The 12,864-nt window shown below is 40.6% G+C and overlaps 3 protein-coding genes across 3 annotated transcripts; 2 read left to right on the forward strand and 1 right to left on the reverse strand.

Annotated features, from left to right (window-relative positions):
• Window positions 1-390: 390 nt before the first annotated feature.
• On the reverse strand, window positions 391-3,855 carry EAF01_004186 (uncharacterized protein; the record flags this gene model as incomplete). Its single annotated transcript, XM_038912440.1, has 3 exons — window positions 391-530; window positions 629-3,223; window positions 3,276-3,855. The coding sequence occupies 3 exons, from the start codon at window positions 3,853-3,855 to the stop codon at window positions 391-393; spliced, it is 3,315 nt and encodes a 1,104-aa protein (XP_038772124.1).
• Window positions 3,856-6,088: 2,233 nt separating this feature from the next.
• On the forward strand, window positions 6,089-6,759 carry EAF01_004187 (uncharacterized protein; the record flags this gene model as incomplete). Its single annotated transcript, XM_038912441.1, has 3 exons — window positions 6,089-6,138; window positions 6,251-6,435; window positions 6,617-6,759. 3 exons carry the CDS (start codon window positions 6,089-6,091, stop codon window positions 6,757-6,759), a joined length of 378 nt encoding a protein of 125 aa, XP_038772125.1.
• Window positions 6,760-8,672: 1,913 nt separating this feature from the next.
• On the forward strand, window positions 8,673-10,271 carry EAF01_004188 (uncharacterized protein; the record flags this gene model as incomplete). The annotated part of the gene is made up of 1 exon (XM_038912442.1): window positions 8,673-10,271. One exon carries the CDS (start codon window positions 8,673-8,675, stop codon window positions 10,269-10,271), a length of 1,599 nt encoding a protein of 532 aa, XP_038772126.1.
• Between the last annotated feature and the right edge of the window lie 2,593 nt (window positions 10,272-12,864).

The raw sequence follows: 12,864 nt of genomic DNA on the forward strand, positions 1-12,864 counted from the left end.
TACACTTTCTTCACCTGCCCTTCCACTACACTTCCATATCCCACGCAGAGCCAGCAAAATACACATATATATCCATCCATCTAGTACTCTAGTCAGATGCATGCATCATCTTGCCCTTAACCATCCGTCCATTCCATTGCAAAGATATCCAACGCCCAAAATTTCCCATCTCTCTAATCATTTTGATATCCATCCAAATATGCTCCAATTGCCATGCCAAAATCTTGATATCAATAGTCCGCTGTTTCGTTCCCTCGTCCGTGTTATCATCCTCATCCATTCTCATATTTCATCTCTCTTCTGAGAATCAGCCATTTCTGTCATCCTCTCCATGTTTACCCATCGCACTCTTCCAACCTCCAACTAAATAGAAAGAGAAAATATTTCCGTCTACATAACAGAACATTCCTCGTTATTCTTCTGATTAGCTCCCTTAGATCTCGAGATCCTTTCTCTGCCCTTGTTACTCTGCTTTCCACCATTTCTTTTAAGTTCTTCGAGCTTTTCACGAGCCTTGGGGAAATTTTGCGCTACATCATTTATCAGCCATTAACTCTCAAGAATCATCCTAGAGAGAAGAAAAGAAAGACAGGGAGCTGCATTGAAGCAGAAAATAAATAAAACTTACCAGCAGCTCTCCAATACCACCTCTTAGCATCTTCCATACTCTTTGGCGTACCAATACCCTCCTCACAATAATAACCCATAGCATATTCAGCCTTAGCCAATTTTGCCATTGCCGCCTTTCTCGCCCACAGGTAGGCCTCCGTATCACTTTGTTGCAAGATGTTTTCATGACCCGTCAAATACCAACCACTAAGTGCCAATTCACTTTGATGTTCCTCCTGAACTGCTGCTTTCGAATACCAAAGAATAGACTGTCTAGCATCGATTGGGCAATTGAATTGACCATACTCGAAAGCTTGGCCCAGGCGGTATTGTGAGAATTTATAACCGAGATTGGCCGCTTCTTGGAAAAGCTGAAAGGCATATGCTTCATCGCGAACGAGAGATGTATTTTGACCTTGTGGTGCTTCGTATAGGAGACCTAATTCGTGCAAAGCGTGGGGGTTTTCAGGATCTGCGCGTTCAGCAGCTCGTTTGAGCCAAACAACGGCTTCGCCGGGGTTGATAGGTTGACCAAGAAGTCCTTTCAGTTGAATCATACCCATTTTATACATGGCAGGGGTGTCTCCAAGAGTAGCAGCGCGTTTGTACCATTGAATAGCTTTGAGAGGATCTTTACGAGTACCGCCTCCCTCCTCGTTGCCAAGCTCACAACAAACTGCAGTTCTGTATGCAGCTTGTGGATGGTTAAGCTTTGCGGCAGATTGGTAGAGGGTAAATGCTTCCTTTTCATTGACTTCAAGCCCCAGAGCACCACGACCGTAACAATCTGCAAAATAGAACATCGCGTCTGGATTTTGAGCGTCTCTCAATTTCTTGAGGACTTTGGTAGCTTCAAATACATACTTCTCTCTTGCTTTATTGCGTGCTCGTTGATCAGCAAGAGGAGCAACTAAAACATCCGAAGCCTCGACCAATTTCTTTACGAAAAGTAGAGGAGTCTCGTGATCGTTCGGATTACCATTCTTATACTTCAGTCTCAAACGATCTAGCTCAGCTTGAGTTACTGGTTGTGCGGGAGCCTTTGTTGGAGTAGGACCTGCAGGGGAGGAACCATTGGGTACAGGTATCGGAGTATTTGATTGAGGTGGAGGATTAAAGCCGCCATAATTGCGCATCGGTGGTGGTTTAATATTTTGTTGTTGTTGAGCGAAAGAGTTAGGTATTAGGCCAGCCCGAACTGGAGGAGCATGAGGAGGTAAACCACCTTCTGGGACACCTTGCTTTTGTAAACTATTTTGACGACCGCCCTGGAAGCCTCCATTCTGTGGACCAGGGTAACCGCTATTCTGGGGCGAAGGGCCATTCGGATATCCTCCAAATTCAGATTGTGGCATTCCACGACCAGCTCCGGGGGCAGCAGACATACTTCTTGGCGGTGGTTGAAACTTTGGTGCTTGAGGAGGATATGGGTCGTACACTTGATCTTGCGGCATGCCTTGATATTGGTTATATTGGGAGTCTTGTTGTCCCCAGCCATCTTGATAACCTTGTTGTGGCATGCTAGGAATTGGTGGCGCATCCCCTGCCATTTCAAAAATTGCCGTTTGAGCTTGGGCTTGAGCTCTGAAATCCGGTTGAGATTTTACAGGTTTGACTTGACGTAGGTTGCCATTCCTTTCCATGGGATCAAATCCAAGCCCTGGTCCACCTGCTCCAGGCTGAATATGGGCTTCAATTGAGGTACCTCTTCGATGTAGAATTTTCTGTGGGGCCGCATCAAAATCTGGCATTTCCGCAGTATGATTATGTGTAGGTGGTGGAGGTGGAGTTTCATAATATGCATCATAAAACTGCCCAAAACTTTCATCCGGATTGTGGTCAGCATAAGGATTACCTTGATAACGATCTTGCTGGTATTGTTGTTGAGGTGGAGGTGGAGGTGAAGGTGATTGAACAGATTGCTGGCCTGGGTATGTTCTTTGTGGTGGTGGTCTTGATCCGGTAGCTGTAGCGGGTCTAACAGGCATACTACGTCCAATAGGCCCATTATATGGTGCACTCATCCCTGGAGCTTCAATTGAAGAAGTTGGAGGACCATTTCCCATGGGTTCTGGATCATCTGGTATAGTCATACTTCGTTGTGGAGGACTAAAATTTTCTCGGTCTCGAATTGGTGACATAGGGTTTCCATATTGATCATAACCACGATCTCCATAACCATTCTGTCTAGGTGCGCCGCCATATCCTTGTCCTAGAGGTGGACCACCTCTCTCTGGGAAATCTTGTCTGGGTGGACCTTGAGTCATGCTCCTTGGTGGTGGACCTCTTCGTTGATCGGGAACCCCTTGAAATGGATATCCTCCTCTTGATGCACTCCCTTGGCTGTCCATTGAAGGTCGACCATAATCATCAGTAGATAAACCTCTCTTCGGTCCAAAATTATCATGACTTCCTCTACTTCCAGCAGTCCCGGGTCTTTTTGGCGGAGGACTCGAAATATCTATTGCGCCCAATCTTTTGGTAATTTCCTGTTCTGTAGACATTGCTGTTTTCTTCTTTGCTCCTGGAAATGAAGGAAAAGGGCTATCAAAAGATGATGTTCCAGCTTCTGGAGATTTAGGAGGTGTCACTAAAGGTTTCCGAGGTCGTTGTTCTAAAATAAAGTCAACAAAAACATTCACTTGGTATAGCTTTATTCTACTCACGTCCTGGTGCAGGTCTCATACGGTCATCCATTGGTCTACCATTTCCAGTCACAGGACCGTTATTTGGAGGATATCCACCTCCCTGTGGTCCTCCATGACCAACACGATTTGGAGGAGGTCTTTGCATCGGTCCACCTCTACCATTTGGAGCAGGCCCACCTCCTCTGGGTGGCATCCCACCTCTGCCATTCGCAAACTGTTCTTGCTGTGGAGGATAATTTTGATTCGGTGGATAACCTCTCCCTCCTCCAGTAGAGTTTGGAGGATACCCCCTTCCACGTCCCTGCGCATCTGGAGCATAACCACCTCTCCCCCCTCCATTCATATTTCCATAACCACCCCCATTCACATTTCCTCTGCCTCCACCATTCATATCCTGATATCCAGCATTGTAATCTTGTCCATATCCATTGTCGTAATTCTCATATCCATAACCCCCTTGACCATAGTCATCATATGGTTGTGGTGGATATTGTTGTGCGGGCGCTTGTTGATATCCTTGTGCTGGACCCGGTCTCTGAGCAGCTCGTCCATTATATGGTCTCTGTGACTGTTGCTGGTATCCCTGATCATATGTCATGATTTCCTCTTCCTGTCTCTCCGTCTTACTGAGTCCAACTTCGATTCCCCTTGCCCTTGTGTTCTTTGGCGCAAAATCTTAACAAATTGTCATAACACTACAACGATCAATCCATGGAAACCAGTCCCTCGAGAAATCTATAGTTTCGTAATCCAGAATTTAAATGAGCTTGAAAACGCGGTCTGCAAATAGTAAGGATTGAGACTATCGCTGTTGTAAAGGGTTGATCAATCAATGTTTCGGGAATTGGTTCACTTCGTTCCAGATAGGAATTGTTGTTATAACTCCACAACGCAACTCAAGTTTGAGAAGTGTCTCGGTATTTATTCGCACCAAAACCAGTACTTGTGTATGTAAAAGAGGATAGAAGAGAAGACTTGAGTGAGGGTCTCTGTCGTATTGTGGTCTTTCTTTGTTGGAAAAATACAAAAAGAATGCGTAATGTTATTAGTTAGTTGTGAATTTCGAAGAGGGATTTCAATGTTCAAGACGGCTGGTCGGGCTTGGGTGGTTGTCTCAGAGAATGCGGAGTGGGGGGTGGGTAGGGGCGCTAATAAGGTGGATGGGATGGGATCAATCAGCAGTGCAGCACGCAGGTATACGAGAGGTGTGTGATAATATTTGGTTATGAGATGTTATCTCGGTCAGATATTGCAATTTGCTGGCGAGAGGTTTTGATTCTTTGGTTATTTGCCGTCTGTTGCTGCGCCTATCTGTCGCGAAATGGAACCACAATACCACGACTAAGAAGCTTCTTGAATGTTGTTGGTAACGGCGGTTGGTTCTCGTTGAAATGTATGGAGTCTATTTTCAGTAACTAACTTTGAAGATTCCGATATTCCGACTTCTTGGGCTCTTGGCTGGCTATCAAACTTCAAAGTTATGTCGTGGTGTTGTTGGTGCAGAGAAGAAGAAAGTTATTAGTCGGTTCTTCTGTTGTTGACAATGTTCATGCGAAAGACAAGTTCGTCTCAGGTGTTGAGAGAGAAAAGGCAGTCTTTGGATAGTGCCTTGGTAAGATATCTGATAGTATCATCAGTCACCTGGTCGCATACATACATCGTACATACATAGCATTATGAAAAGGGAAGTTTGATCTAATTCAATCGTTCTATAATTCATATGCATGCAACTTAACCTTGGAAACCCTTTGAACCATTTCTCGCGCGTTACATATATGACAAGGGGGTTTGACTTTCCCATCATCACTCACCACCAGCCATAATTGGAGTCAGGTCCGAATGAAGAATGATTGGTTGTCGCATCACAACCAGCATGTTGATGGTTACTCGACGAGATTCATACGATCCACTGTGTCAGAGGAAAATATGAGAAACATGGCGTTGAGAGACCAAGTTTACATAAGATATGAAAGATTTTGGATCTTGTGATGTTATTGAGTTCAGCTGAGGCCAAGGGCTTGTGTCTTCAATTCTTCGTCATCAATTATCAATTATCAATCATCAATCATCAATTCAAGATGGATGAATAAATGAAATTGAGGGAGAGAACAGGCAGGTTGATGTGCTTGAACGGATCTGGGCTTTGAATCGAGAGTCATGCTGTAACGGCATTACGACGTACATAATTAGATGTCTTGGCCATCCGAACTTGATGAATGCAGAGAGACAGATATCAATGCGTGAGGTGTATCAGGTATTTATGGCATTTTTCGAGGTAGATACTTATCACCGTACTCCGTACTATCTTTGACTGCCGGCCGTCGTTATGTCGAAGCCGTAAAATATATGAAGTAGGTATAGATCTGTACTTACTCTGCTTGCTGAATGAGATTTTAGGTGATTCTGATGATGCTCTTTCATTCCAATGCCATGATATAACCTCATAATCAGGAATGATCCAGCCATGTTCACGTTCATGTTCACGTTCATGTTCATGCTCTTCTCATTCTCTGTCCCATCCCAGTCAGTTCACCCATAATCCAATCCAATCACATCAACTTAAAGACTTATGAAATCACCCTTCTCCAATTTGTCTCTCCCTACGCCACCACAGCCACAATCTCTGTTGAAAAGCATACCTACCTACCTACCTACCTAGCCACAACAAGCTCTGATCCCAGCTTTGAACCGAAAATCATCATGTCATTGATCAAATTATCAACTTTTGACTTCATCGCCCAAAACAAATCAGATATTACAATTGCCAACCCAAATTTTTGTTTTTCACACGTAAGATATCATAATATATCGAAATTAACAAGAAAGCAATTATGCCACCAAAACCTACTAACTGGCGAATGTATGGCAAGATGGCTGTTGCGTATGTTTCCCTTCCTATCCCTTCCTTTTTCTCACTCTCGATTTCTTCCCTCCAATTCCCCATTGTCCCCCTTTCCAAAAGAAGAGCCAGGTGCTGACCCCTTTATTATTAGCGGCTTAACATGTTGTGTCGGCGGTCCAGCTCTGATCTATTACGTTTCTCCAACCGAAGAAGAACTCTTCCTGAAATATAATCCAGAGTTACAGAAGCGCAGTTTGGAGAATCGAGTGGGCAAACAAGAGGATTTCGATAACTTTGTGGCAAGATTGAAGGAGTATAGTAAGACTGATAGACCGAGTAAGTTTACATCCTAGGTTGTTTGTTTTAGGAGGGAGGGGAAGCTGGAGAGAGATGGGATTAGGATGAAGAGGATTTCCAGATAGATCAAAGAAGAGTTCTATGAGAGGGAATTATGGAGGGCTTCACGAATTGCAACACACTTGACAATCCAAAGAAACATACTAATCTCCATCCACAGTCTGGGTCGAAGCCGAAGAAGCCGCACGCAAAAAGCGTAGTGGAAAGATAGAAGAACAAGCCAAATTAATGCAAGAGATGCAAGAGAGGAAAGAAGAGATTAAAAAGAGTGGAACAAAATTGATGCCTGGTGGAAGTCTTTAACTGCGATTCAAATTGAAAAGGAATGAAATTTGTACAACTATGGTTGGCGTTTGGTTAAATTATTATCTTTGATGAAAAATTCCAAGGTTGGCGCAGAAGGGATGAATGAGAATCTCAATGGGTGGGGTTTTGAAGCTGTGTAGCTGTATAGCTGCTATGTATGTATGATATTGATTATGATATGATATGATATTGCGTTTACTTGAGAGGTCGACATCTTCGAATACGTCTTGATTCAAGACATTTCAATGCTGTGTGTTTTCGGATGCCAAAGATCCTTTAATATTCATGCGTTAAATGAAATAATCACATGAAGTATTAGTAGGAATCGAGAAACCTTTTACCTACTGCATTTCCGTCAGCACTCCCTATGGAATTTCATAATGAATATCACACAGCTCAAATTGCCTTTCCCTCTCGTCTGATACTAATTAGCAAGTCTTTCCATTTCCCAAATTTACTCCCTCCTACGCAAAATCAAGATTCAGCACAATCTCATAGATATCACATATAACATCGACAAATAAACCCCCATCTCATCACTCGAATTTATCTAGATAATCGTATATCATACTCTTGAAATATCTCTAACACGCGAAGAGGAGAGTAATCATTTGTATCAATAATGATTTAAGCATCATCTCCACAACAAACCCTCATACTCACAAGCAAACACTTATTTTACAGACACCACGCCCGCTCACCGGGAACCCAGCCTATTCGTAGGAGAAAAAACAGGCCCCAATTGACCATTTAAATGTTCATCAGAATCTTCCAATTAATCGAACTATAAATCAACTCCCAATAAAATAAATAAATCTAATGATATCAAATTAATTCTTGTTTTCTAATTATATTGGTCTTTATAAGAATATATATTTTATTTCAAATTGAAAGAAAAGAATTGGATCGTTATAAGTATTCAGAAGTGGTCACACCTGGCTTTTTTTTTTCTCCTACGTAGAGCCAGCCCAACAAACTACCCCGCCCCACCTAGTACCCCTCCTCCCCCTCTGACAAATTTTTAACTGGTTATATACATTGAATTTGATTCCTGTCTCAACAATTATTCCTCATCATCAGATGAAATAGGCCTGCTGGCCCAATGGCAAGGCGCTTGACTACGAATCAAGAGATTGCAGGTTCGATCCCTGCGTAGGTCATATAACTTTTAGTGTTTTTTGAGGTGCTGAGGATTTAGTTTTTGGGAGAGGGGATGGAATGGGAAATAATTAGGATTGACTTTTTGGTTTGGGGGATTTGGAAGGAGGAGAAGGAGGGGATTTTTGAGTGTGAGATTGAGATTGGTGGGGTGGGGTGGAGTGAGGTATTGTGGTCTGGAGGAGGGTTGATTAATAGCGATTGAGAAATTGATTATTAGATGGATGGGCAACTTTGGTGGTGCAGTCTTTAAAATACACTAAAATATAATAAATCGAATTTCAAATTTCAGTCATATTTTTAAGGGTTGTAGATTCTAAAGCCCAAACTGTGTATCAATCATGAACTGATAATTAATTCGATATCGGAATCATATGTTATTTGAACTTCAGTTCCTTCTTTTTTTGGAATAGATTGAACTTCGAAATTGATATGTTACGAGTACTATCTAAGCGGGATTATAGGAGTGACTCAATAGGGGATTATTTACTCTAGTCGAGGAGTAGATAAGTAATTAATTCATAGATAGAGTCTCCTATTGAGTAATTCCGAATATCAAACAAAATCTTTTGAAAATGATGAATGTTGATGGAGAGAGATGGTAAGTCAACTACCCCACTTTCCGACCACCCCCTCTTTTCGACCACCTCAAAAACCACACCGCTTTGAGTAATTATAAAATTTATACTTTGAATAACTCAACAATGCTTTAATCAATTGATTTGAAATTTTGATATTATTATAATTGTGATATGAAGAATAGATATACCGAAGAAGATATCGCAGAGGCTCTTAGAGCGATTACAAATGGAGCAAGCATACGAAGAGCTAGCTTGGATTATGGTGTTCCACGTACCACACTTCACGATCGAATATATGGTGGAGTTTCGCATCAAAAAGGCGCCCAAATACTTCAAAAGTTATCTCCAATTCAGGAGAATCGACTAGCAGAATGGATATTAGTACAGGAAGCTCTTGGTACTAGCCCTACACATCGTCAAATCAGAGAGATGGCAGAGCACCTCCTTATTGTACGAGGGGAGGATCCCTCACTTGGAAAGAAATGGATACATAGCTTTTTTCGAAGGCATCCTAATATTGGAACTAAGAAGCAACATCAAATCGATTCTGCACGAGTTTCAGGTGCTACATCTGATATTATTAAGAAGTGGTTCCGGAACCTCGCAATCCCTGAAATCAAGGCTATTAAGCCGGCCAACAGATGGAATATGGATGAAGCAGGTATAATGGAGGGTCAGGGTCTTAATGGACTAGTAGTAGGAAGCACTGATCGAAGATTTATTCAAAAAAAGCAACCTGGATCTCGAATTTGGACCTCTTTTATAGAATGCATTTCAGCCAATGGAAAAAGCATTACTCCCCTTGTAATATATAAGGGAAAATCAGTTCAACAACAATGGTTTCCAACAGATTTGACTCTATTCAAGGGTTGGAACTTTACCGCTACAGAAAATGGATGGACTACAGATGCTACAGCTTTAGAATGGCTGAAAAAGATCTATATCCCTCAAACTACCCCTATTCAGCCGGAAAATTCAAGACTCCTCATTTTGGACGGACACGGAAGCCATGAAACTACAGCATTTATGTTAGAATGCTTTAATAACAACATATATCTCTTATTTCTCCCACCACATACGTCACACGTACTACAACCACTCGATTTATCTGTGTTCTCACCCCTAAAAAGTGCATATCGAATCGAACTTAATAAATTAAGTCTATTATCCGATTCCTCACCAATTGGAAAGCGCAATTTCCTTTCTTGCTATCAGAAGGCTAGAATAGAAGGTTTAACTATTCAAAATATCAAGTCTGGGTGGCAAGCTAGTGGTCTTTGGCCCAAAAATATGGCTAAACCTCTTATGAGTCGACTTTTGCTTGAAAATAGCAATAGAGAGGTTTTATCACTTAATCCTGAATCTGATGATGATCCTATTCTTCAATGGAATATATATTCATCGTTTATTCAATGGAAAACCCCTCAAAAAGGAGCCGATATCAGAAAATATAGAGATATAATGATTCAAGAGAAGGAGATCGATTTGCCAACACGAAGATTACTATTTCGCAAGATTATAAAAGGATTCGATGCTAAGGATTATGAACTCTTAGAGGCAGAGAATAAGATTAGAAAGCTAGAATATCAATTAGATGAAGCATTACCTAGAAAAAGGCGAAAGGTTGTGGTATCTCCAAATTCGAAGTTCGCAGGGATTAGAGCTATAAGGCGTACACAAATTGAAGCTGGAGATTGTGAAGATGAGGTAGATGATAGCTCTAGTGCTATAGAAAGTGATTCTACAGGCGATTTCATTGAAGTTCAATAGTTATTGAGTTATTAAAGTTTTAAGTGTAGATAATATGAATTTTTTAGGTGGTCGGAAACAGGGGGTGGTCGGAAAGTGGGGTAGTTGACTTATGCTATGTTGTGTTTTTATTTGGGTGAATGATTTGAAGGTTCGGCGATATATATCTGGATGGGTATAGATATCTAGTATGAGATAGTAAGTGTTCCTTAGCTGTACTCTAATCTGTCTCTTGTGGATTGTGTAGTGTGGAAATTCTGAGAGTTGATGTAAGAATAAGACATTGTGTGTATAATCGAGTATATAAGATATACTTATGTATAGAAGTCTGTTGTGTGTGGAGTAAGGGTGTGTATTTATCTACTCATTCTAGATGTATACATAGGAAGAAGTCAGGAAGGTCTGCATGAGAGTGTAGAGAATTGTTTTTTTTCGTGTGAAGTGGTGATGTGATATTAGTATGTATGGATCTTGATTTCTAATCTCAGTCTCTGGATTGAGTTTTCTGTGGAAATGCAAGACTTGGAGCGGATGTCAGGTGAGAGTTATACAGTGGGTGTTTTATCCGATGATTCGAATAGGGGAATAAGTAAGGAATGTGAGAGGAAATCTTTTCTATATATTCGCTTAGGATTTGAAATCTTGAATTAGTAGGATTGACTGTATGCTTATTTGAATTCTACATCAACTATTTTCTCCCTTTCGTCTTTTTGGTCTTTATGGGAGCTTTCTTCTCTTTTATTATTACTTCCTAGTCTTGATCGTCTTCTCTATTCACTGATGGTTTCTCTAGTTCACTATTTTTGTTTCTGCTTTTCCGATCGTTGGTGATTCTAGGTACTTACGTCCTCGCTTCTTTTTGTTCCTTCTTTGCCCCCTTTTTCTTCTCCAGACCTCATATTTTCTCTGAGATGTGTTATGCTCTTTGTGCTTCTTATATAACCACACACACACACTCTCTCTCTCACTCTCACTCTCACTCTCACTCTCACTCTCACTCTCACTCTCTCCAGTAATTTTACCCTTCAACTCATTGTTCAATACTGACACATCCTCCACATCCCATCCCGTCACTCCCATTCTCATTCTCGTCATCACCATATCCGAAATGCGCAAGCTAGAATACATTTTCTAGTTTTATTCTACCATATTATCATTATCTAGGTCACTTTATCTGAATCTCTCACTCTCACCTCTTCTTCTTTCCATTCCTTTCATTTATTCCGTAACCTGTTATATTAGAAGCTCTACTTGAAATGTAGTTAGGCTGCGCAATAGGTACCCGCGAGGCGGATAATAACCTCTACAGATAATCCGCGGGTTACCCGCTGCAAAACGAATAATTCAAAAATCTGGACGAATAATCTACGGATTATCTACAAATTATCCACAAATATCTATATACTTATAAATAATCTGTTTACTTATATATCTATAAATTATTTACAAATAATTTATAGATTATCTATTAAATCTAAACTTAGATTACTTTTAGACCTAAAAAAATATAAGAATAGCTTTATATTTAAACGAAAAATGAATCTTCATATTTTATATTAATCTTTATACTAATATTATACAGAATATATAGAATTATATTAATATTATATAGAATTTATATATACAAATTATCTACAAATAATCTATAGGTTACTTATACAAAGCGAATAATTATTTGCTTTTATAGATAATCTATAGAACGAGTAGGAGCTCTAATGGGTAACCTGCAGGGCGGATTACCTGCAGATTACCTGCGGGTGTGGATAATTTTTGTGCAGCCTAAATGTAGTACAACCTACAGAATATCTAGTTTAACTGACGAATGAACACAACAACAACAAACTCATTAGTTAGGATGAGATGACCATGTAAATATCCAAAAGCAAGGGCTTATGGCGTATCTGAGATATTAAAATTATCATCCTGGGTTGTCTTCTTACAACTTCAATAAAGTATTTTCCGTAAACCTTCCAATAGGTGATTCCTCGAGGAATACACACACGCGCACACATAACGAAATCCCCTCATTCTCTACAAAATATTCCATCATGTTTTCTATCATCTCATCTCATCTCATCTCTTTCTCTTCTCATCTCCATTATAAAAAATACCTACCGCTAGCCCTCTACACTATCAACTATCCTCCATCCCCTTCCATCCCTCTCATACTATAAACTCAACATCCCCTTCAAACACGAAAAACTTAATCTAGCACTTACATTCAAACAACCATACCATCTCCACCGAAAAACTCTCCATCCATCTTTCCAGCATGCCATTCCATGTCCCTCTCAACCCTCTGCCCTATTCAACTCACAAAATATATCCCAATCTCGACGACGGCGAGTTGATCTTTGATAGATATTATGTCTCAAACTGGAAAATTCCGAAAATCCAACTACAGTTTCTTCTTTCTGTTTCCGAGGGTGTTTCTGAATTTGGGGGGGGGGTATATTCGAACTTCGTTGTATGCATAATGAATGGATTATTAAAGATATCTACTTACCTACCTAGGTAACGAGTGACATATACATATCCACTTGAATCGATTCAAACATTAAGTTCCTAGATTGCTACCTACTTGTCATCATTCAAGCATCGCATATGGAGAGAT

Source organism: Botrytis porri, assembly GCF_014898465.1.
Source record: "Botrytis porri strain MUCL 3234 chromosome Unknown BPOR_005, whole genome shotgun sequence".
NCBI lineage: Eukaryota > Fungi > Ascomycota > Leotiomycetes > Helotiales > Sclerotiniaceae > Botrytis > Botrytis porri.